General features: G+C 46.4%; 2 protein-coding genes across 3 annotated transcripts; both read right to left on the reverse strand.

The window, feature by feature from the left end:
• Positions 1-324: 324 nt before the first annotated feature.
• LOC146589769 (keratin, type II cytoskeletal cochleal-like) lies at positions 325-5,158 on the reverse strand. Of its 2 annotated transcripts, XM_085315706.1 has the most exons (10): positions 4,460-5,158; positions 3,444-3,664; positions 2,815-2,875; positions 2,327-2,422; positions 2,046-2,210; positions 1,790-1,915; positions 1,194-1,414; positions 1,056-1,090; positions 519-806; positions 325-473 (listed from the first exon to the last, which is right to left on the reverse strand). In XM_085315706.1, exons 1-10 carry the CDS (start codon positions 5,156-5,158, stop codon positions 325-327), a joined length of 2,061 nt encoding a protein of 686 aa, XP_085171832.1. The 2 variants fall into 2 exon arrangements, with proteins under 2 accessions (XP_085171832.1, XP_085171830.1); XM_085315704.1 differs by having other exon boundaries at positions 325-806.
• Positions 5,159-9,178: 4,020 nt separating this feature from the next.
• LOC146589770 (keratin, type II cytoskeletal 4-like) lies at positions 9,179-15,811 on the reverse strand. Its single transcript, XM_085315679.1, has 9 exons — positions 15,260-15,811; positions 13,805-14,019; positions 12,633-12,693; positions 12,195-12,290; positions 11,319-11,483; positions 10,779-10,904; positions 10,113-10,333; positions 9,699-9,727; positions 9,179-9,570 (listed from the first exon to the last, which is right to left on the reverse strand). Exons 1-9 carry the CDS (start codon positions 15,809-15,811, stop codon positions 9,179-9,181), a joined length of 1,857 nt encoding a protein of 618 aa, XP_085171805.1.
• Positions 15,812-24,330: the final 8,519 nt, after the last annotated feature.

The raw sequence follows: 24,330 nt of genomic DNA on the forward strand, positions 1-24,330 counted from the left end.
TCACAGCTATTTGATCTGCATTAGTTGATGTCAGACAATTAGTTGCAACTACAAACAAGCTGTTCAGCCTCATTTAAGAAAAGAAGCGACCCCAATACCCTCCCATTCCCCACTCAGAAAATCACTCAGGCCTGTGTTTTCCTTTTGAACGTGTTTCAGGTCCTTTGAGAAATCTGCTTAGTGTGTGCTCCACTGCTTTTCCTGGATCGGGACCCAAATGCTTAACAACTACGGTGTGAGGAGCAGGAACAGGGGCAGGCGAGGGATGGCGGTGTGCAGGAGCGATGCAGGAGTGCTGGTTTTGTGGAGGGTGTCGTATCGGTTTTACTCGGGCTGCACAGCATTCTTCAGGCTTTGGCTTTTTATGCTTTTTTTGCTGGAGGAGGTTTTGGAGACGATTTTCACACCTGGGTTGGTGCCTTTTGCACTTCCAGAGCTGAAATTCCCTCCTCCAGTGCTCAGCCCGCTGCCACCTCCTCCTCCTCCTCCGTAGCCATGACCACTTGCGATGCCAAGACTGCTGCCTCCTCCCAGGCTAAGACCACTTCCTCCTCCATATCCACCTCCAAGGCCACCACCACCACCTCCGAGACCAAGTCCTCCTCCACTTCCAAAGCTGTAGCCTCCACCACCACCTCCTCCTCCGAGACCAAAACCGCTTCCGCCGCCTCCTCCAAGACCAAAACCGCTTCCACCGCCTCCTCCAAGACTGAAACCACTTCCGCCACCTCCTCCGCTTAGACTCAGTCCACCAAATCCTCCTCCTCCTCCTCCGCCAGCCATGCCAGAGGTGGAGCTGATCACAGCTGCAAGAAAAACAAACAGAGAGTCAGATATCTGCTGTGGCAGCCACCCAGTTCCAGAAAGCACCATAATTGGGGCCTGGACCCATAGAAATTTAACCTGACTTCTGTCCCCTATACAAACCATTGATACTTGTGGTAGGCTCTGAATGTCATTTTCGGAGCAATTGGCCCAAATCGCCCTTCTCCCAAGATTGCCTGCAGACTTTGTCCCCAGTGGACCCAAGACAAGATGAGGGCTGTGATACTTACAGTAACTGATGGGGTTCAGTCCCTCTCCGCTCAGCCTGTTGGAGGGCAGAAAAAGGCAAGGTTAGTGCGAATCAAGGAGGCAGGCAAGGAGAATGCAGTTGTCTCCTGTTCTTATTGCTACAGGGATTTTTTTCCCACCTGCTCTCCTCTCCTTCCAGCAGCTTCCTGTAGGTAGCAATCTCRATGTCCAGGGCCAGCTTGATGTTCATGAGCTCCTGGTACTCGCGGAGCTGCCGGGCCATGTCAGCTTTGGCTTTCTGCAGGGCATCTTCCAGCTCAATCATCTTTGCCTTGGCATCCTTGAGGGCTAGCTCGCCGCGCTCCTCGGAGTCTCCGATGGCTGTCTGCAGGGTGGCACACTGCAAGAGGATGAAATAGGACTCCTACTAATTGCTGCTTTTCTTTATGGGCAAGAATCACCCAAGGAATAAAAGCATTTTGGCCCAGCTATTAATGAACAATGATTGTGACAGAGCTTATTAATCTATGGCTAAGTCTGCAGCCTACACAGCACTGCTGGTGTTGAAATGCCAGGCWGGAAAGAATTGTATGATACCTGGGCTGAGCGTATAGAGTGGTACCCCTTTCTGGAGGCAATTCAACACGCTTCAATGAAGCATGCCATGGTCTAGAGCTGCTGAAGTCCCTGAATGGCAAGATAGYGGCAGATAGCAGAGCCATGTTACTAAGGAACTATAGAATGGGGCTCTTCAGTCTCTTTCTGCCTGTCCTACCTGGTTCCTCACGTTCTCTATCTCTGATCGGATTCGCTGGATCAGTCGATTGAGCTCTGAGATTTCTCCCTTTGTGTTGCGCAGGTCATCTCCATGCTTCCCAGCAGTGGCCTGCAGCTCTTCAAACTGAAGTTCAGAAAGAAGAGTGAACAGTCTAAGAAGCCCAGGTAGGCAGGGTGATGATTAACTGCTTCACATAGAAACAGCAGTAGCTTTTTTGCAGAAATGCATCCATGGCATCTATGAATCTGCTCACCTTAGTTTGGTACCAAGCCTCAGCCTCTGCCCGACTCCTGTTAGCAATGTCTTCGTACTGAGCTTTGACTTCAGCTATGATACTGCTGAGGTCCAGGTCTCGGTTGTTGTCCATTGACAGAATGACGGCAGTGTCGGACACCTGTGCACTGAGCTGAGCCAGCTCCTGGGAGGAAGCACACAGGGTCATCAGCCTCTTGCTCTTACCTTTTCAAAYGTCACGAATGATGGCACTGTGTAGGGACTGACAGCAGGACAGAAATCAAGAGAGAAGATCTGTACCGCATCATAGAGGGCTCGGAGGAAGTTAAGCTCATCAGTCAGGGCATCCACTTTGGCCTCAAGCTCCACCTTAGTCATGTAGGCAGCATCCACATCCTGGAAAACAGYAACCACAGTGACAGCTGCTGCATTCGGTACCTCCTCTTTGTCTCAGTCAAGAACTGGCCAGGCTCAGAGACTGGCTGCCCCTTTCATTGCTGCAAAGGTGCTGCCTGACTGGAGAAGCTATGCTTGGCACAACCATCTGAAAGAGCGCCAGGAGTGCATCTCTTGGCCAAAAGAAGTGTCTGTAACCTTGAAAGGGGATGAGGATGGGGTACAGATAACTTGACCTGGTACCTGGGGTTCCCAGCACTACTGACAACCTTTGCATCTTGCTCAGGCAAGACTGGGAGAAGAATTTACTTCCATCCTTCTCCAAGCCGCTCACTTTAAGACTTTCCCGGGATGTGTTGTTAGCTCTGCAACCATAACATCTTCCCACCCACCTTTTTAAGGACCACAAATTCATTCTCCGCTGCTGTGCGCCGATTGATTTCCTCTTCATATCTGCAGGGATGAAACGAAAGACGTGCTGGATCGTATCTTGGTAAGCAAGAAATGTTGCACAAACAGGATTGCAAGATTATCTGAGCTGAGGACAGGATCTGCAAATCAGSCTCTTGGAGGTTGCCCTACTCAAAGTTGTGAGCATCTCTTTTCTTGAAGGATTTTGACATAACGCATATGGAATAAGGAAGATAAATCAATCTATTTAAATGGTTTTCCTTTGCAAATGTGATCACAAGCTGTTTTATTCTGGCTGAAACTGCCTGTGTTGATTGGAAAAATGTTGATGGACCACGTTCCTCCTGCTGAGGGGGGTTCTGCAAGGGAAGGTGGCTTATGAGAGCTATATCTTAGAGGATGAATAGTTAGGCACCTTGTGATGGGCTGGAGATACTTGTCTCCTTCCACTGTCTGCCTTAGAAGATTTGATGAGTATCTCAGACTAGATATTTGACCTTGGAAAAGCTAAATTTAGGTGAGATTAATCCTACCGCATAGTGCTAAGCTGAATCATTTGCATCCTATTTCACCCTAGGGTGCCTGGATGTGCCATTGAACAAGCACTCACTTGTTCTTGAAATCCTCAACGAGGTCTTGCATGTTCTTCAGCTCTCCATCCATGCGTCCCCGCTCATTAAGCAGGCTGGCCAGCTGCCGTTTCAGGTTGTTGATGTAAGCCTCAAAGAGTGGGTCCATGTTGTTTTTGCCTGTATTGTTTTTTTGACCTTGCTCCTGCAGGAGGGTCCATTTGGTCTCAAGCACCTTGTTCTGCTGCTCCAGGAAGCGAACCTGAGCATTGGGAAGCAGAAGGTGTTTAGYGAAAGACACCTATGAGCATGCTGACAGACAGAATCAGTACCTGAAACTGATGGATGGTACAAAGCAAGTAACTCTCAAGCCAAGACCAGTAAGTCCAGCTGTATCTATCCTCCAGATTACCTAGGTCTGTGTTAACCCATCCAGTAGCTAAGCAAATCCGACATCAGTGGGCAGTTCTTTTTAGAAATTCAGCAAGTTAACGAGCAATCACTAGAGTTCAGGTGTTTCATCATTTGCTTTCTTTAACGTCCTTCAGTTTTCTCTTCTTTATAAGTGATATTTATCTTCCTTCTTTAAAAGTTAAAAGACACGTAATTAATTGCCCTTCCTTTTGCTCATATATCCTCCTTTTAAGGTCTTTATCCAAGTAAAAGCCAAGAAAGGACTTAACGTGAGTCAATGGGCAAAGATCTTTAGCTCAAAGGCAATAAAACTGGATGTATCACCTCTGCTATGATACCAAATAGAGAGAGTTGGGTTAGTTCTTCTGCAGTGGGTCTGGACATGGAATTGACTTACTCCGTTTGAGCTCATATATCTTGTTTCTCAGGCACAAAATCCAAACCTAATCCTCTTGTTACTAATCTCCCATGTCTAGTCCCACAATTATTTAGAAGTGTGTTCTCTTTTAATTGCTTTAATTGAGACATCCATGCAGGAAATATGCAATAGACTGAAGATTTATGAAGTCRTGTTTTTATAGATGGGAGACTATCTCACTCCCTCTCTATCACGGTTAGGAAATATTTTAGGCAGAAATCTCACCTTGTCAATGAAAGATGCAAATTTGTTGTTGAGGGTCTTGATTTGCTCCTTCTCATCTTTTCGCACCTGCTGGATGTTTGGATCAATCTCCAGGTTCAGGGGTGCCAGGAGACTCTGGTTTATGGTCACTTCTTGGATTGTACCAACTCCAGGTGGACCGACACCAAATCCTGCTGGACTTCTTCCACCACCCAGTCCTCCGCTGAAGCCTCCCAGTCCACCTACTCCTCCAAAGCCAAAGCCTCCACCACCTCCATGTCCACCACCAAAACCAAGCCCTCCAGCACTCCCACCAAAGCCATATCCTCCACCACCTCCACCTCCACCGCCAAGACCAATTCCAAGACCACCACCAGCTCCACCACTTCCCAGGCCAGAGCCRCCACCACCACTACTTCCCAGGCCAGAGCCACCACCAGCTCCACCTCCAAAAACAGCCCGGAAGCTGCTTCCAACACCAAAGGAAATTCTCTTGGTACCACCAAGGTTGTAGAGGCTCCTGCTGCCAAAACCAGCACCACCACCACCACCACCACCTCCTCCTCCAATGAGCCTTCCAAAACCACCTCCACCTCCTCCAGACCGTGCCATAGACATCGAACTAAAGCTAGCCCTGCTGCCGCTTGGAATAATAGCTGAAGCAGCGCTGAAACTTTTGCCTCCACCTCCGGCTCTCATGCTGTAAGTTTGACGGTTCATTGCAGCAGGAGATAACAGCCCGGCACAGTGAAGAAGCAGCAGACTGGGAGAGTGCAGTTCTCTGATGGAAGAGAGCATGGCATGGCCTTTTTATCCCTTCAGGGATCTGGGCTTGGTTGCATGGAAGTCAAGAGATCAATTTAGTGCCTTCATGGTTTTGACATGCCAGGCAGCCAGCTGTCTCATTGAACTTGTTAAACATTGACTGCACTCAAAAACACCTATTGGAGCTGGTGTGAATTCGCTCAGCTAGAAGAGTTATCTAACTCCCTGATTTCTGGCAGTGAGGGCTCAGCCATAGTGCAAAGCCTCTGTGTGCTTGCAGATATGCAAGACTCCCCAAGAAAGATGAGAAAGAGGAATATATCCTCGGATATTGGCAAAGCCTCTACACTATGTAAAAGATGCAACAGATCCTGCAGASTTTAGCAGGACATTTCTCTAAATTCATTTGAATGGAAGGCAGTGGCACTGAAATTGCTAAGTCTGAGCAAAAATATTCCATGGGGTTTCTTGACCTGAAGACAAAGAGCAGTCTGCCTGCTGACTGTCTGCATTGCAATATGGTGGCATTTCTGGCCTCTCAGACTTTGTGGAATTGTGATGTTTACAGTATTTTATCCTTCATATTTAAGACCTCAGTTCACTATCAGCATTTAGGTATCCTGGTGGCATTGCCTGCATTGTGCACATGACTGGAGCTTAATATACGCCTACATATTTGCAGGACAGGACTCTACATGCTCTTAGAAATACATTCATATGCCTGAATGCTGAAAAAAAACATTAAGTATGAGCTAAAGTCCTRCTGGCATCTCTGGAAGAAAAATTAAGCAAGTGCTACATGTTTTACTTAATATAGAAGCCCAAATATATGATTAACCCTGCAGAAATGCTGCCAGTCAAACTCAAACCAGGAGAGTTGGGCCACTCAAATTAAATTTCCCATTGCTGTGCCAGATTCCCAGCTGACACAAATTGGCTTGTTTCTCTTTGGAAAATGTTGGGCTAAATCTACCCAGGCTGAAATTCATGAACTTATATTGCCTTGATTATTTGCATAAAATGCAAACCCCAGGCGCGATGGGAAAATGAGATTGTCTTCATGCTTTCATGACCCCAAGAAAAGGCAGATTGTCCCAAAGCTGACTGACGGGTTTGGATCAGATATTAGAGCTGAGTGAATATAATGGGATTAAGGGTGTGGTTACCAACAAGAGAGAGGGAATTGTCATTGTAGGCTCCCACACTCTTCTTCCTTCAACCTACTGCCCACAAGGTATGCAAGCGATGTAAAGGCTGGGGAGAAAATGCACAATTTCTGTTCCTGGCTGGTTTATTGCATGCAGGGGTCAGCTAGGGCAGACTGGGGTTTAGAGGCTCACATCCAGAGGCAGATGTGGCTCTTTCACGCACCTCTGGCTATTCGGATCATCTCTGCTAGACTCTGAGGAACCACCTAAATGCACATTCAGAGTGATGCCCAACAGGATTTGACCCTCTGAGCCTATCTGGGCCCCAACTACCCCAAAAAAGTCCTCAGTCTGGAGCTTGCTCCTGGCCTTTCTTTCCAAAACAGCCTCATCTACATGATCGTCTTCAGGCAGGCAGCAAAAAATGCATGGGTTTTGCAATACTTGGAGGTTGAGAAGGGCAGGGAAGATTAAAGGTATTTTCCCAGAAAGAGCCAGGCACAAGAGAGCTGCTTGGCTGCTTTGGTACCCCAGGGAGCTGACTGGTTATTGGTGTGCAGTTATGGTTTTGCAGCTAGGTGATGACCAACATAAATAATGAGCTAATGTGGCACCAAGAGCCTTTTGTCTGGCTGTTTCTGCTTGTTACTTACATACAAATGAGATGGTCAAAATTATATGGGTTGAGACAGAAAAGCTGAAGACAACCATGGTGAAAGACATCCTCTCCGGGTGTATGGGAAGCCCAAATTTTGCTTTCTCCACAAGGGCTGATCCATGAGGGATTTCACCGCCTCCTGGCCTGGATAGTGGTGCTAAGACATGCTGCTTTTAGAAGAACTAGCCATCTGGTACCTGGTGATYGCATACACTAGACCATTTTACTTCCCATCAGAAAAGCCCTGKAGACATGGGGAGCCCAAACCCACCACGCTCTACGCAGCCTCTGTGATGGGAGAGCTGCGAAGGCGGATGCTCAGCCGAGRGGAACAGGCAACGGATTCATCACCATCCCGCCCACGTGGACAAGTTGAGCTGAACAGGGTTATTTAACTTTTTCTCCAGCTGGCGGAACAAAGCACGGAGGCRAGTGGTGAGTCAGCAGGGAAATCTAGGAAGTGGAGTGGGAAGTCAGGGAATAAATTATGACACCTCATCCTCAGTGTGTATTAATGGGCTAAAACACCCACCCACACTCCAGGCTGCTTCCAAACACAGCGGARGGAAAGAGGTTTCTCCGAAGAGGCGAACTCGGGGCTTTCAGGCCTTGYCCACATGAGCACTGGGAGGAAAGCAGCTGGCAGGGCTGCTAGGTGGGACGCGGCCGGTTTTCCCGGGATCCAGACGTGCCTCCAGCTGTGATGCAGGACTCCCTGGGGAGCGTCCCTTTGCAGCCATGAGCTGGGGAGCATTTCAGTGAGCACCGTCACGGGGTGTGCAAGCGCCGAGGACCTGAACGTAACCTAGCCCCGTCTCAGCACCCCATCTCTAATCCACACGGCACACGAGGTCTCGCCACGACYGTTGTTGATCACTTCAGCTGATGGGAGCAGAGTTTTCCCCTCCTTGTAAGGGATGCTCATAGGAGACTTCTATCTAATTCCTACCCACACTGATGTCAGTGTAAGTTCATGTATTTTAAAGCAGACAAGTGTTTAAAAGGAAAGATACATTTATTTTGCTTTAAAATGAGCCCAATTTTGTTAGAAGGTTTCAGAAGAGGGGTCTGGGATTTTTTATTACTACCTGAGCTGGTTCCCAATGATTTCTTTAAACAAGAGCCTAGCTGCCTGTGAGGTTCTGCCTCCAGAGATCCCAAACAGTGGGAGAGATCCCGAACGAACTGCAAATCCCATAATCGGTTACCTTTCCTAGCTAACTCTGTGTTTCCAGACTTCTTTGTGGCCACACTCATTTGTGGATGGAATAAAAGTATGCAAAAGCACATCAGCAAGGAGAGCAGACAAAGTCTGTGAAAACTCTATCAAAACTCTGGTTCTTGCTAGGTACAAACCGGACTCGTGGGGTTTTACATCCGAGAAAATAGCTACGCTTTTGCAACACTATAGAGGGAAATAAAACCCAAAAGACAAAGCATGAATTATGCATGTAGTTTATTGAAGGTACAGCTGAAAGTTTGGAGTTCTGGATAATAAGCAGAGGATAATCAGGTCTGTTCACTTATACATTAAAAGCATCAAGTCTGTCTAACTAGCACACACATAGAAAAAACAACGCATGCATTTAACTACAGAAATATAAGGTGCTCATCAGTTTGTAATTAAAATGTCCTCTACCAGACTTGATGTAGCAACTTGGACCACTTTGCATAACCCTTACCAACCCTCTCATTAAYAGGAGAAATGGGACTTTTCTGCTGTCATTAAGGGAGCTAAATAACAGCTGAAGCTCCATCTTGGAGAATTAAGATGTGGCTTTTTTTATGAAATTTGAATGACCAGATTTTTTGTCTTTTTGCAATAGCTGTACTAGGGAAAAAGTGGTAAGAACATCCCTGGTGAGAAGGCATCTAGCATAGAAGACTGATTTAAGAGCTGAGATAATGTGTGAACACAGCCACGGGCTCTCTGAAGTGAAAATCTCACTGATCTGAGATCTTGGGAGTAAATTTCCCCCAAGAGGGCTAGGCAAGAAGGGTGGTTTGGGTCATGCAAATAGCTTTTAGCAGAGCTGCTAGTACTAGTTGTGTGGGCATGGGCACTGCATGGTTGTGTGATTCCATTAGCTGTCAGAAGGTAGGGAAATACTGTTTTATTGCAGAAATGCTGATTATTTTAAATTGTGAWGTGTTGTTGCTCTCCAGCCTCTACCGGGTTGTTCTGACTACACGCACAGCTGTATTGTATCTGTTCCCGGTGGCACAGACCCCAGCCCCAGGAATGATGACACTTCCTGGGTTGCATTGCTCCACGCCAGCACACACGACGCTTCCCAGGTTGGCCACGCCGGGGGAGCACTGCACCGTGTCTGCCCCAGAGATCACTTCCCGACCCACGCAGCTCACCGCGCTCCTCGCCCCGAATCCGCCCCCTACTCTGGGCAGGCAGTCTACGCTCCGCGTGCTAAATCCGGTGCCACCACCAAAGGAGGAAACCACTCCTAATCCAGAGCTGGCCCCTCCTGTCTTCACTGTGCATTTGCCTCCGATTCCAGATAGGGTTCTGCACTCCCCGACCGTGCCACCACCGCTGACCACAGCTGCAAGAGAGAAACAGGTTCTCTCACTCCCTGAGCAGGCTCATGGCTCAGCAGAAAGCTTGGCTTATAAGGAAACTTAAAARCTTTTAAGACTCAAAAGAAACAAAGGAAATGCTTCATTGACTTACCTACGCTCACTGGGTTGCCAGTACATATCCTGTTAGGAAAGAGATGTGACAAAGAGGTATTAGGGAAATACTCCCAAATGCACCTGCAAACAAAGCTGGTGCCTCCTTAGAAACCCTGCAGATACTTCAGCTTTMCTGAACACCCAGGTTGCTGAGCTGTTGGTCCAGATTGCCTTCTGAACCACTGGGATTTGGGTCTCTAAACTCCATAGTTGTCTTAATATCCCATTCTTTACCAATCCYGCAAGCAGGAGACGTGCCTGGCGCGCTGCAAACCAGCTGCCCTGGGACAGTGGGAGGAGAATGGAGGCAATGCTGCCCTATGCACCATGAAGAGCTTCTCCCCACCACAGCCACCCCCAGCATGTCTGTAAGGTTTTGCCAGACCTCAGCAAAGGACACAGCTGCTCCTACCTGCTCTCTTCTCCTTCCAGTAGTGTCCTATATGTGGCTATCTCAATGTCCAGAGCCAGCTTGACGTTCAGCAGCTCCTGGTAGTCTTTCAGCAAGCATGCCATTTTGTCCTTGGCCTGCTGCAGGGCAGTCTGCAGGTCGATCAGCTTCTGCCGAGCATCTTTGAGGGCACAGTCACCTCGCTGCTCCGCATCGCAGATGGCCGTCTGCAGAGCTGCAATCTGGGAACAGCAATGAGCAAGAAGGTGTCTGGCCTTGATTTAGAGAGGCATCTCCACAAGGTTGCTCATGACCTCCCTTGTCTCACACCAGGAACTGCCAGAGAACCTAGACTTATACTGGAAACCTATATTTGAAATGGCCAGATATTTAGGATGAAAGGGAGTGTGTCAGCTGCACCCCTGTAGGAAGTATATAGTGAACAGTACTTCTGTTACAGCYGAGCCAGCTGGCCTCTGCTTATTTGGTGAGTGAGAAATAAATCTGCATCCTTGTATTTAGATGATCTTGGAATAAGAAGCTACAGAAAAAGCTCTGGAGCTGGAGGGAGTTTGTTGCAGCCAAGGTTCAGCAAGGTGGGACCTGGCATGGATAAAGCCCTTTGCTTGGGAAGCTGTGTGCCTCATGTGGGGAGCTGTCCATGCAGCTTTAAACTATTCATCCTACCTGTTTTTTCACGTTATCAGACTCGCACTGCAGCTTCTGGATCATCCGGTTCAGCTCGGCTATCTCGCTCTGGTTGTTTCTCAGGTCATCGCAGAATTTGCCTCTGCTGCTGTGGAGTTCCTCCAGCTAACAGTCAGGAACAAGATGATGTTACAAAGCTATATTACCCCTTCCAGGAAAGATGGTAACTCTGCAGTCACAGCAATGTGTGTGCTCCCAGGGAAATACCCAGCCATAACCTCACCCTGGACAAGGCCCATTCCAGGTRGACCCAGAACATTTGCCATTGGGAGGGGGATATTGTTCCTCACGGCTCTGCACAGAAGAGACCTCTCTGAAGCAATATTGTGGTCTGCYGTGTCTGTCATTATGGAAACAGTCCAAACACAATTTGCAGGGTTTGGGCCTGACTTCAGCAAGCTGCAATAAGTACACACTTTGRAGCAGCATTTCTGCTGCATCATGGGAGACAGAAATCCTCAAAGATTTTATGGGCCAGGGGCTTATATTGCCATTTGTGCTGGTGGTATGAATACTCACTCTGGTTTGATAGAAAGCCTCAACTTCAGCCTTACTCTTCTGGGCAATCTCCTCATAGCAGCACTCAACACTCTTGATGATGCCCTCCATGTCCAGGTCCCGGCTGTTGTCCATTTGCACAACAACAGAGGTGTCGCACAGTTGGCAATCCAGCTGAGCTCTCTCCTGCAAGATCCATCACATTTCAGTCCCCTACCCCCAACCAGCTCAAGCCAAGATCATCCTGCTAATGCATAAYGAGATTCTGGCATTCTGCAGTTAGGCGTCTGGTTTATTTATTTATTTAGGTGCAAGATATGGCAGCTGGGACCTGTTGTTATGGCATAGCATGGGATTGCTGTGTGCAATTCCCTAATGAAAGGTGGAGAATCCTAGTGTAGCAACTCTATGGCTACTTGGCAATTCCAGCTGCTTCCTTGTTTTTCTGGGCTGTGAATCCCTCAAGAGTGAGTGCTTTGGGCCTGRTTGTCTACAGATTTGGTTAAACTAGATGGAAAACAAAGGGGAAGCATTGCCTATGTGTTTTGATAAGAATGTGTTWCATTGTAGCCAAAAGTATCAGCTTCACCAAAGTATTTTGACTCATGCAACAAAAGTCAAATACTGAAAATATTTTGGTTTCGAAATGTGGAAGTGAAAAGTTTCAGTAGTTCCCAGGCACAAGTCTGATGAGACTTYTGGAGGCATTTTCATGCAAAAAATGCCCTTTTTTGCAGCTAGCTCTTCACAAGAAAATGCTTTCTGCTTCCTAAAGGGTGTKCAATAATATTGTTTGTAAGTACATATGAAGAGATAGTTTTTTGAATGTGACCACAGGATTAGACAATTTGAAACATTTTAGAAAACTTTCTTTCATTAGGGTTTGCTGCAACCTACCTCAGCATAGATGCACTTCAGGAACTCCAGCTGCTGCCGCAGCAGGCCTACCCTCACCTCCAGCTCCTCCTTCGTCAGGTAAAGACAGTCCACATCCTGGAGAGACATCATATGTTCAGTGAAAAGAGGTGAAGAAACAGTAACTGTGGCAAAGTCTGTTCTCTCTGCCAAGTTTGGAGGAAACCTCACAGCTTCCAACCTTCAAGACTATCTATATTTTCATAGCATGTTCTTAAAACCTGTGATTGATGGGGGTTCTCTAAATTCCTCAGGTGCCATCTATTTTGAAGCTACCTGCTTGGGAAGATGAACAGTCAGGCAGCATCATCACGTTGAACTGTGACTCTCCATTTCTTTCTCTGGCCCAGCACCTGGGGTTTGTGTCCATGCCACCCACTCTAATTGTCTCTTGTTGGCTTTGTCCACGGCATGACTTACCTTCTTGAGCACCACAAACTCGTTCTCCGCAGCTGTGCGCTTGTTGATCTCATCCTCATATCTGTTGGAGGAAAGGAGAGGGACAACCTGCTGAGTCCAGGAGAGCAAACAGCATCGAAGCAGCCAGTGCACAACATGGCAAGCAGGACTAAACCCAGGGCCTCTCCCTATGAACTGCGTTCTTCCTTTTTCATTTTGCTTTGTTGCCATTTTTTTCCCCTCCCTACTGGGCTTTGTTCAGCACTTTTAAATATTCCACAGTAGCAGTAACAGTCTCTCACTGATGCAGAGTGGGGGAGAAATGGCAGTAAATAAGGCTAAACCTCTACAATGCAAAACTGTGGGTTTCTGTTGAAGGTTTTTCTGCTGCTGCTGCTGCTGTTCTGAAACATTTGTCTCTTTGATCTGAATATGTATGGAGATATTGCATCCAAAGTGCCCCAAGGGAGGTCARGAGCTTGAGCAACCCTAGAAACTCCCAGTTGCAGTAGTGAAGAAAGCCAGCCTGCAATGGTCGGGTAATTAAGACTCAGAAGAACTTTCACAAGATGAATCTGACCTCATTGCTGGTGGTTCAGTAGAAAAACATGTCTGAGATGCTTGACTGTGAGATCTTTGGAGCAGGACTACTCTCATATCCTCTGCTGTATATCAGGAACCWCCAAGAGTCCTGGTTTATGGCTTAGCCATAAAACACAAGAAGCTTTTCAGGAATATTTGCATCTTAGATTAAAACCCAAATCCCCACATTCCCTCTGGGAAGACGGAATAACTCACATGGAGACAATGAAGATAAATGTGTTGGGAGGAGACAAATAGACTGAGGGTTTTGTGGGAATGGATAGCACYGGGGGAACAAGATTTGAGGGAGCCACAGAAGTATTATGTGGGAGATCTGATATGACAAGCCACRGCTGAGTGTAGGAATCACGGAGAGGGGAAGAGTGCTTCCCCACTCCTCTCCCTAAGGAGATACTGCAGCTGAAGAGCTCTCCCAGCCCATCACCAGCATCTGTGAGGCAGCAGCTGGACTCCAGTACAGAAAACCAGCCCAGTACTGGCGGGGTCTGCCTGTTCTTGGACCCCAGGGGACTCCTATACAATGCCCCAAAACACCACTCCAAGCCAGCAAATGACCCAATCTGCAGCGTCTGTCTGTGTGTCCTACTTACTTGCACTTGTACTCTTGAACTAGGTCCCTCAAGCACCGCTCCTCGTTTTCCAGCCTTTCTCGCTCCCCCAGCACACACTCCAGCTGCTTCCTCAGGTTGCAGATGAAATTCTCGAAAACTGGCTCCAAGTTTCTCCGGGAAGCTGGGAGAACATACTGCTGCAGCAGCTCCCACTTGGTGGTCAGCACTTTGTTCTGCTGCTCCAGCAGCCGGACCTGGGAAAGCAAGAGATGCAAGTGTCATTGAATCCCGTCGCATCCCTGTCAAAGCTGCTTCAGGTTTCTCCACTCCAAAAAGGAAGAAAAAGGAAAAATCAGAAATGCAAAGCACTGGTTTCTCAGTAGTCTGAGTGAAACCAGCATCTTCTCTCAGTTAAACCTGGTGTCACCTAGGACTCGAGTCTGATCTTGTATCGCGGGCTGAACAGCCTCAGTGTGTTTTCTCTGTGACAAGCACAATCTGTGTGACTAAAGCGCAGTTCAGCCAAACACACTCTCTTCCCCCGTGACAACTCACTGGCGAAGGATCCGCCGCCTTCTCCGATGGGTGATTACAGTAATTAGCCTTTCGCTGTGCTAAAAGCTGCATCCAGGATCTCATTTGAATGCATCTGATTTAAACACTAACCACGGATACTTATTACGCTTTTCATTTCTAGATTAAAGAGCCCTCTAATACTTGAGAACCTTTATATATGATAAATAAGTCATTTTTCAATGAGAGGAAGTAGAGTGACTCTTCTTACATACATTTGGTCTTTTTCAACAGCAGAACAACAAGGAAAAGAAAGATTAGACAGAGCAAAAGTTTTGAAAAGACATTCTCTGTAATGCACCTCTAAATGGCAACACAGCCCCTTAGCTTTAGCTAAAATATCARTGATAAATTACATATTTGTTTAGGGAATCACTAAACAGTTTCACCAATGGAGTGAGGGGACAGARAAGTTAAGCGCTCATTTTCTAATTCCTAAATTATAATTAGAATCTAATTTCATTCTCAGCTAACCATCTATCTTTCTACAGCTGTATAATGAAGCACACAAACTGTTCAAAAATACTAAAGCCTTTAGGAGTTTGTAGAATATGGTAGCTGAAAATTGGGTTTAAAGTTGTACATTTCTAGTAAGAGTTTCTATTTTTGTCTATTTACACTTGAGTGGCTTAGTACTTTATCTCACAAGCATTGATACATCCTATCAATGAAGCTGCTCCCATTTAAAGGACTGGTGAATTAGTGATCATCAAAAGTTAAAATAATTGTGCCATTGCCTTGGCTGAAGTCTAAAATCCAGACAGTCTCTAYGTCAGAACCACAGTCTATGTTCACTAGAAACCATTGCAAGAACAGGAGCCAGTAGAAAGAGCTGTGGATTTTGTCTCTCTAGAGGTGCCTCTCTGTCACAGACCAGATAAAGAAGAAAAATAGCATGTGCAGAGGGATTTCGAGGCTCACCTTGTCAATGAAGCAAGCAAACTGGTTGTTGAGGTTCTTTATCTGCTCTTTCTCATGGGTCCGCACTTGGCATTCCTCTGGGTCGACCCCTACGCAGAGGGGCTTGAGGAGCTCCGGGTGGATGCTGACGCCTCGGATGCCTTCAGATCTACCTCCAGTGAGTCCAGTGCTGATGCCACTGCTGTAGCCTCCGATAGCGACGCYGTCCCCAAGGCCTCTGTAGCTGCCCAGGCCTCCATAGCTTCCGCAGTTACCAAACCCCACGACAGAGCCCACACCAAAGCGGCCTCCACCGTAAGCTACACCGCAACGTCCCACGCCGGTGCCTCCGTAGACCCCACTGCGGCAGCTCCCGCCGAAGGAAATCCTTTGCCCTCGTCCCAGGTCACAGACGCTGCGGCTGCTGAAGCCACCAATCCCACATCTTCTTGCCACCGGCTGGCAGACGGAGGCCGAGCTGCTGTTGCCTCTGCCAAGGCCACAGACAGCAGACGCAGAGGAAAACCCCCTTCTTCCCAGGAGAGAGCTGGAGGTATAGCACTGTCGACTCATGGTGGCTTCGTCAAAGTGGATGTGAAGCGGTAATGGCAAAGCAGGAGAGCAAGAGAGGAGCGGAGAGTGAAAGGAGATCTCCTTTAGCTTCTCTGAGGGAGAGCCCTTCTCCTTATATACATTTCAGGAGGTGCCTGAGATGCAAAAATTTAATTTATCCACTGGGTTTGGTCTGCCTGGCAGCAAGGAATGGCTTCCAACATTTTAAACCCACAGCAAACACTTCTATCTCATATGAAATAATGTGGAAATTAAAATAAACTGCTTTGCTTGCAAGCTTCAGTTTCAGGACTTATATTTTACTTAATTAATCTGCTTCCTTATTGTGTAATTATAGTTTAGCAAAATAATTCAAGGGGTTTTTATTCATGGCTTGTTTACAGTTCGGTTTCACCACAGCGTTTAATTATGTTTCAGGACCTCCTGCAAAATGTCATGGCGATGCCGCCTGTTCCAGGGTCTCTAAGCAGCTCGGAGCCGGCTCTTGAGCAATGCCCAGTGATGATAGGGGAGAAGAAACGCGTATCTGTCAAGGCACGGTGCTGGCGTTGTTGAAGCGTCCTTGCAAGCATTCGATTCCTCCTCTCCGGGTACGGCCGCGGCGCTCATGGATGACTCGGGCGCAGTCGTGTTCGCCAGCTTTCCAGCTCGTAAGCAGATCAGGTTGGCGATCACAGTATTGATTGAGTTTGGTCTATGCGTGGTGGGGTAAATGCTGATGCTCTTGCGGATTTGGGGAGGTGCACATGAACTGCAGTCGCAGGTTTGACGTCCCCCTTAGAGCACGGCATTTCTGGGAAGCACTCGATTGCAGATGGCAAAAAGTGTTTTATTGTTGAATTATGTGCAGAGGGAAGGGGATAAGTGGGTTTAGTATCTGGGTGTGAGGGGACTGGCACACTCGGAGGATTCATGCAAGCAGCTGGAGATGGGAGATGAAACAAAGTGAAATGAAGTGTTATGAACAGGTTGAGAAAAGTTAGCCRGAGTGAACTTTTTTCCTCTTATTCCTGTGACACGCATATTTGATGCTAAGTTATTCTAGTAATATCTGTTAATGAGAAGGTACTTATCTTCTTAATTAAAATTCTCAAAAAGATTTTTTGAATTTGCTTGGAAACAAAGTATTTTTTTTCTGTCTTAACAAAGGGGTCTAATCACAGAATCACAAGTGATTGTGTAGCTTGTCTTAATAACTTTTTGCATTTTTGCTGAGGCAAAATTAACTGGTTCTGGGAGGATTCCTAGTCAGTCGTATTGTAAACTTGAAATAGATTATCTTGAATTAAAAATAGTACAAAGAGAATATTATGATTTAGAACATTTGTGGAGTCTCTCCAGACAGAGATCTTCCCTTTTTTTATATACATCTCATAACCGGGTGAAAGGAACTGTAAAAATATTATATATAATTATAGCATGTAGTAGTTCTTTTTGTAGATGCATTGGTCAGAGGATATTAGGATGCAAGTCTTGCAGTAAGATGTAATTTTATTTCTGAGACTGAGATAGCTGCAGAAAGCAGAGAAGTTTTGGGGCATTGCAGCCCTTTATGTCATTTTGCCCACAGTAATCCAAGCATCTGGACCTCTTACTAGTAAGTGCAAATTGGAATTGTTTCAGAAATTTATTTCATTTTTGGGCTGAAGTTTTGGTGTAAGTGTTGTAGAGAACAATCAGATGTGTAGTCTGAAAGCAAGGCTGGACACTGCCTCAAAATGCGGCACTCATGGGTGGTCTAAAGCATCGTTTAACCCTTTAGTAGGTTTGTACAGCTTGAGCTTTGGGACCTCTTTTCGCTGACAGGGACAGACTCTGTCTCCTTTTCATGACAAGAAAGATGGCACCCTTCATCCTTGAGAGCAGCAGCTTGCTGGGTTTTCTAGCCCTGAGAAACGTGGATCTGGCTGTGATAAGGTCCTGGCTTTCCTCCCTCTCTCTGCTGGGTGGCTCCCTGAAGTGCAGCTTATGCCATTTGAGGACTGTAGACCTGGATGATGCCCCGATCTTGTTAGAAAGGAGGGAAAATGCTGCTCCAGGGACAACTTGTCCATGTTCCGCCATCAACAAAGAGCTCTGCAGCAGGCTCTTCCCACACATGAAACACTGCTGGGCTGTTCTCTTGTGAGCTGAGAGCAACAACCCTGTGCTTCAACATTCGACTCCTCCTTCCAGCCCTAAGAAGTGGCTGCTTCCAGGTACCCAGCCTTGCACATCAGAGGGAGACAGTTCGGGGCAATGCTTGTGGTTTCATCTGCTGAGCTTTCAGAAAGCCCATCCGCAGTCACATGGTGGAAACCCTGAGCTCTGGTTACATAAACTTCCAAGGAGGCAACGTTCTGATGTGATTTGGTCTTCTTAAGAGTAGGCTTGCCATGGCTTTTATTTTGTCTGCCCCACATATGTAGAGTGCTGGTTCAAACCAGAAGCAAATGTTCTCTCGTTAGAGACCTTTTTCCCCTTATCTCTGTGCTTTATCTTTGCTGATTGCAGGTCCAATAATGTTTGAAGTGCTGTAGAAAAAAAATAACCTTCCTCTTTACATGGAAGAGATGAAACCACAGCTTTCAGGGTGACTGGATTCAGCAAAGCTTTAAAGCACAGCTTACATCCAGACTGACTGGGGAAACCCCTAAGGTCCTTGACCCAAAATATGCCTTGAACTGTAGTGGCTTCTATGAGACATAAAACCTYGGAGATTCTGTGTCTCCAGATGTATTGGGATAAATTAATTCAGCTTAGACATCTCGATCAATTGGGGCTTGTTAAGTCACTTGTGTGGCTAGGTAGATTCTAGGGGTTTTCCAGTCTCCTGCTATGAGCTCTCCAAAGGCACCTTTTCCAGGTCTCTTAACTGCAGCTTGATTCTTCTCCCAGATCAAAGCAAATAGTGGATTTGTGGGGACAGGACCCGATTAGGGGCGATGGTCCAGCCTCCCTCAATTGCCAGTGGGTGCCTTGCTCTCCTCCCCGTGACCCAGTGAGGATCACTCCACAGCCTCTTACACTTTWCACCCTCTGACTGACTCTATCCATGCTATTAAATAGTGTTCATGCTGCTTTGGGGCAAAAAGAAGGACAAGATAATTCCTGAGGRGTCCTTCCTGGCTTTTCCTTGAGCATCTGTGGTCATCACCAATACACAGTCAGTGCTTGCAATAGCATCTGCCAGATAAGACCTTGCCAAGACCTTTACCCTCCCCCTGCACTCTTTCTTCTGGAAAGAGAATCTGAGCAATAATAAACTGTAGGTGACTGATGGGCTGTTGTGGCAGGCTGGAGATGTTAAGCAAAGCTGACCAGAATATAGCTCCCAAAGGGAATGTCTCACCCAGGGGATATGGAAAGCTACCTACTAGACAGAGCCTGTGTCCGCTGGGATGCACCGGCCCATCTTGGTGCCCTGAAAATTCCAGGTGTTTCAGTCAGGGGAACTTTGTCACATTCTAAAGAGTTCTTCATTTGTGCAATGGAAAACATGGGTGTAGGATAGGKCTGCATATACCTTTTGGGCAAAGCTTGCACGTCTTTTGCTGGAAATGTTGACTGCAGTCAGTGGAGTGCCTGCTACAACACAAAACAGGCTATTTGGATTTTGAAAATCTCCATTTTGTATCAAATGAACTAAGCAGAGAAACTCTCCTTCCCAGTTCTTATTTACCATTTAGTTTTGCAAGAGGCAAATAGGTTTCGTACTAAACATCATGGGTGTTTGCCCTCTTCCTTTGTAAAGTTCCTCCTTTGCATAGGAATTTGCAAGACCTTTTGTGTCACCTGGCCCAGCTTCGTGCTAACACTGGGTGTCTGATGGTGTTTATTAGGGCTCTGAGTAATGGGGTGGAATTGGTACAGCAGTGGTGGTGCCTGATGGTTTATTAGGGCTCTGAGTAATGGGGTGGAATTGTATGGCAGTGACATGATGAAAGCACAACAGCCAGGAGTAAAATTGGGAGCTGCCGCTGCAAAGGGTGATTAACCTCCTGCCAAGTAAAGGGTATGAGTTTTGCACCGAAAGTGTTCTTCCTGGGGAAAAAGTGAGCTTTCCTGGTGTAAAACAGTCATGGGAATCACGTTGGATTTTGAGGTTGGAAGTGCTATATTCTTTTATGGGATGGTTGTCTCTCTCCCTCTTCTCTCCTACAATAAAAACTTTCAAAGCAGAGAGCATGTTCCTTCATGCACTGAGCCAGCCAGGGACTCCGGAAATGCCCTCCAGCAGCTGAGTGAATGGGGAGAGTGTGGGAGGAGGGAAATTCAGCCACTGAATTTCARCTAGTTCCCATCAATAGGTCTATAAATCCATGCCTCCATGTGTGAGCACGAGTATATATAATAATGATCACAGAACACAACTCTTTGGTGTRTGAAGTTACTGTAATAGAATTTATTTTGCAAACCTATAAACAGGCCTCTTAAAAAAATAAAAAAACAAAGGCAACATGCAAATATTGCATGCAGTTCATTGGCAGCAAAGCAAGAAATGCAGAGATTTTATCAGCAATGTACTGCATAGATCTAAATTTTGTGACTCTGAAAAGTGGGACAGTGGGAGAGATGTTCAGTAGAAATAAACCATATTTCTGGCCTTGTGAAAATGATTTAGCAGTTGAGATAACATAAAAGAGTAACAGCACTTCTAGCATGGGATTTTCTTACCAAATTCAGTTAGAAGCAAGTCACCAAGTTCAAGCTAGAGGCATGGGCTTCATTAACGGTAATGGGAAAACTTGGTATCATCAAGCAAAAGATTTGGCTATAAAATCACCAGTGTAAGAACAGCTGGAGGCAACGAGTCATGGTTCGCAGGGCCACAGGTCCATGGCTGGAGAGCAAAGGTGGTGTCCACACAGGGCAACCAAACTCAGTACAATGAAAGGACAAATCTGAACCAGAATAACAATGCTGGTTTTGTGAGCACCTGGCTATTCATAAAGCTTTCCACAGATGGACACTCAGATTAAGGAGAGTACAGAAGGTACAACTTCYAGAGGATGTACCTATTATCTTAATGAATAGTTAGAGTCACTTTTGTGATTCATTTTGGCATCAGCATACAAAAAAGACCTCACGATGTGTCATTCCAGAAGAGGTGGCTTGCTGCATAAGCTCTGTTCTTGTCACTTTGCTAGCTAAAGATATAATGCAATATTTGCCCTAGAGGAATCTGCAACAAGCTTGTGTTTATCTCAGTTGTAATACYCAGGATCACCTGCTCTGAAGTTACGTAAGACCCCAATGTCATCTCCTCTGGAGAGCAACCAGCTGAAACATTGGGCACTGCAGCMCTTATTTCCCCAGCAGAGCAAGCCTACATGGTTGCAACCTCCATTTCCAGAGGTGAACTCTCTGAATTGCTAGCAAACCACACATCCAGGAACAAAAGGGCAACCAACAGTAATGATTATGCCTCTGGACTCCTAATGCCTTCTCCCAAAGCACCTCTCTTCTGCAGCTTTACCTTCCAGTGGGCGAGATCACTGGGCCTCTRGAAATGTGAAGTCTCACTTAGATTTGACTGTGTTTCTCAGGTGGGTTTCTAAACTTCTTGGTCTTAATCTCTCTTTGCAAGAAAATGTTTTCTTCCATGGCCAGAGATGTGTCCACACTGAGCTTGAATTCCAGCTGTTGTATGAYAACTATCCACTGCACTGACCCAGACGAGGGAACTAGCGCTGCAAGAAAATGCAGTAACAGGGACTGAAAGTTAGAAATGGCACAGAAAAATGAAAAAGAGAAAGCCTTCCAGCTGCAAACTGCATGTTTTACATAGCTGTGCTGACAGGCTCCCTGACCATGCTCTGCTGGAGGATGAAAGGAAATTCATTACTAGGCAAATCTACTGCTTTCATAAGAAACTGCAGAGAGTGGGATCTACAAACTACAGGATTTCATTTTATGGCTAAACTAAATCTGCACTCACCCTGTCCCAAGCAAACTTTTTCTCATTGATTATCCTAGGGGGTAATCCACCTGCTGAGTGCAGCGCATGATACCAGGGAGCATTAAGAACTTGTCTCTCTCTTTTCCATGCAGAAATGGCTTGCACGTGGATATCTCAATGGCCAGAGCCAGCGTGGTGCTCAAGAGACATGTCCTTCCAGCTCATTCTTGTCTTCCTGCAGAGCGCATTTTGTTTCCCTCCTAGGCATTTTTGCAAAGACAGCCACCAGGACGCTCAGCCTCACAAATACCTGTCTGCAGATGAGCTATCTGTCAAAGGATTGATGGGCGGCTTGACTTTCCCTTTAATTAGTGAGTGTGACAACTGCGGCTTCACTGTCCTCATCTCAATTAAGGCTTGACAAACACCAGATGCGTGGTGCCCCTGAAGCGTCATGCCCCTTTCGTGTGACTACTTTCAAGTTAATCCAAGAGTACATGATAAAAAGAACGAGTTGCTCATGAGACTGCTACTGGATTTAGCATAATTGCCTGCTGCTCTGCATAGGTTTATCACTTTCTTCCCACCCAAACTCATGATCACTGACACAAGAAGAGCATTGCAGGGAGCTCCAGTCATCTCCAGGCATCTCCAAATGCCAACGTCTTGGATAATGAGTGCCCTGTTTTCTCAGTTACACTTGGGGGTCTTACCTTGACCCCCAAACTTAAAAGCATCTTAAAATGTAAAATGTTTATTAGGYTTTATCCTTCCAAAACCTTGATTTCTGCTCTGCTCTTTTGACCTTTGCRCTGAAACCAGTGCTGGGGTTTCTGAACCGTCTGTGCCTGTCTTTCGTCTCTTGTCCGCTTTCACAGTAATGGAGGTGTTGCAAGRCTTATACCTAAAGATTGAAAAAAACGTTAGTCAGGAGCGATTCCCCCTTATTTGCATCATTACTGGGGAAATGTAGTACTAATTGTATAATGTGAGCCCTAATCCTGCAGCTAAAGTCCAACCTGCAGTGATTCATCAGTGAGGAATATACCAACCTTGGTTTAATCTAGGAAAAAGATAAATCCACCTACAGAACTTGACCGTATGCAACTAACGTTGGGTGTAGATGGAGGATCCCCAGTGCAGCATGCGGGTAGCACACAGACCTACCTGAATCCTGAAGAATATCTGTGGGACTTCAATTGTATTGGAGAAGGTGGTGTTTCCAGGAAAACTTATGCTGCATTTCCTTGGGCTGGGAACATCATGCAAAGCAAATTCCTGTTTTGCCAGGCCGCAGAGGGAGTGCAAGCGAGGACAAAACTCACTAGTCAAGTCGATCAACAGCAGCTGATGAGAACTGACCCCGGGTCCCAAAGCTGTGGGTTTCTCCACCTTCTCTTTCCCAAGCAACTATCTTCTTTAGCAACAACAAAACCTGACGAAAGGTGGCCTCTGCTCAGCCTCTGAAAGAAAACCAAGCCTAGTACCTCTGGCTGTGGTTAGTGATGAGGTGGCCACGTCTCCTCATAGCCCCACTGCATCTCCTCGTAGCCCCAGGGAAGAATAAAGCTTTGAGCCGCATTGGTTCCTAGACAGCTGTACCACACAYGCTGCTTGGCTGTGGCCCAAAGTGACTTGTTTGAGGTTGCACTGGAAATCTGTGACATTTAGGTAATTAACTGGAGCTCCCTAATTTCTCAGCTGGGACTCTAGGTGTTGGACTATCCTYCTTCTCAAGTTGCATTTGCAAATACACAGTAGTGAATGCTTTCAGTTCGGATCGAAGATTCGCCACTCAGTTGGGCTCCAGCTCATCTAATTTTAGCCACTTTCAAGTTAGGTAAACTGTTGAATGAGGCTTTCTCCRTTCGACAATGAGAGGAGAGGTGCTCATGTGGTGGACCGCCCTTTTCACATTCAGATGGTCAAAGCTGGATGAGAGGGTTTCTACTCTTAACATAGAAATGACACCTTAATCCCCTTCTCAAAGATGCTTATCTTCCTCCCTGTGTTAGTCTTTAATATTCACAGGGTTTTAGGTTGCAATTAGAGTTTTGCCCTGTGAGAGTGGGGAGATTAATGGTGCCGTGTGACCTGTAATTCTTCATGTGCTGGAGACAGGAAGAAATTTGCTGTGATAATARTGTCTGTGAATCCTCTGGGTGACAGGCAGGGTGTATTTGCCTGAGTACATGCTGACATCTAGTATGGTGATGTCTATTTGCTCCTGCCCGGGGCTCCCTGTAGAGCCAGGAGAAATCTAATTGGTGCAGCCAAGAGCAGTAGTAGAGTAGTAGAGAGCTTAATGCATCTCATGCTAAATTAGGTGTCTATGTTTAGTCAGAACTAATCTGACCATGGCAATGTTGGTTTCTTTCAATGAAACAGGCCTTCAGTGACTAGCTTGGGTGCTGAGCTTTACACAGGAAACTTCCAAGCCGAGGCAAAGTCAATCTCACCTCATTATGGCTAACAGATCTTATAATTCATCCTTTACCCTTCAAGTCATTTGGGGAATGTCAATTTTTGTTTGCCCTAGTAGTGGCATTTAAGCAAAGGTTTCTGTGTCTAGAACACATGAATCTGGTGAACAACAGCCCCAAYCACAAGGCTGTTGAGCCCATATAGGGAGGACAAG

This window comes from Rhea americana, unplaced genomic scaffold, assembly GCF_003343005.1.
Source record: "Rhea americana isolate MKP2758 unplaced genomic scaffold, rheAme1 scaffold_435, whole genome shotgun sequence".
Taxonomy (NCBI): Eukaryota; Metazoa; Chordata; class Aves; order Rheiformes; family Rheidae; genus Rhea; species Rhea americana.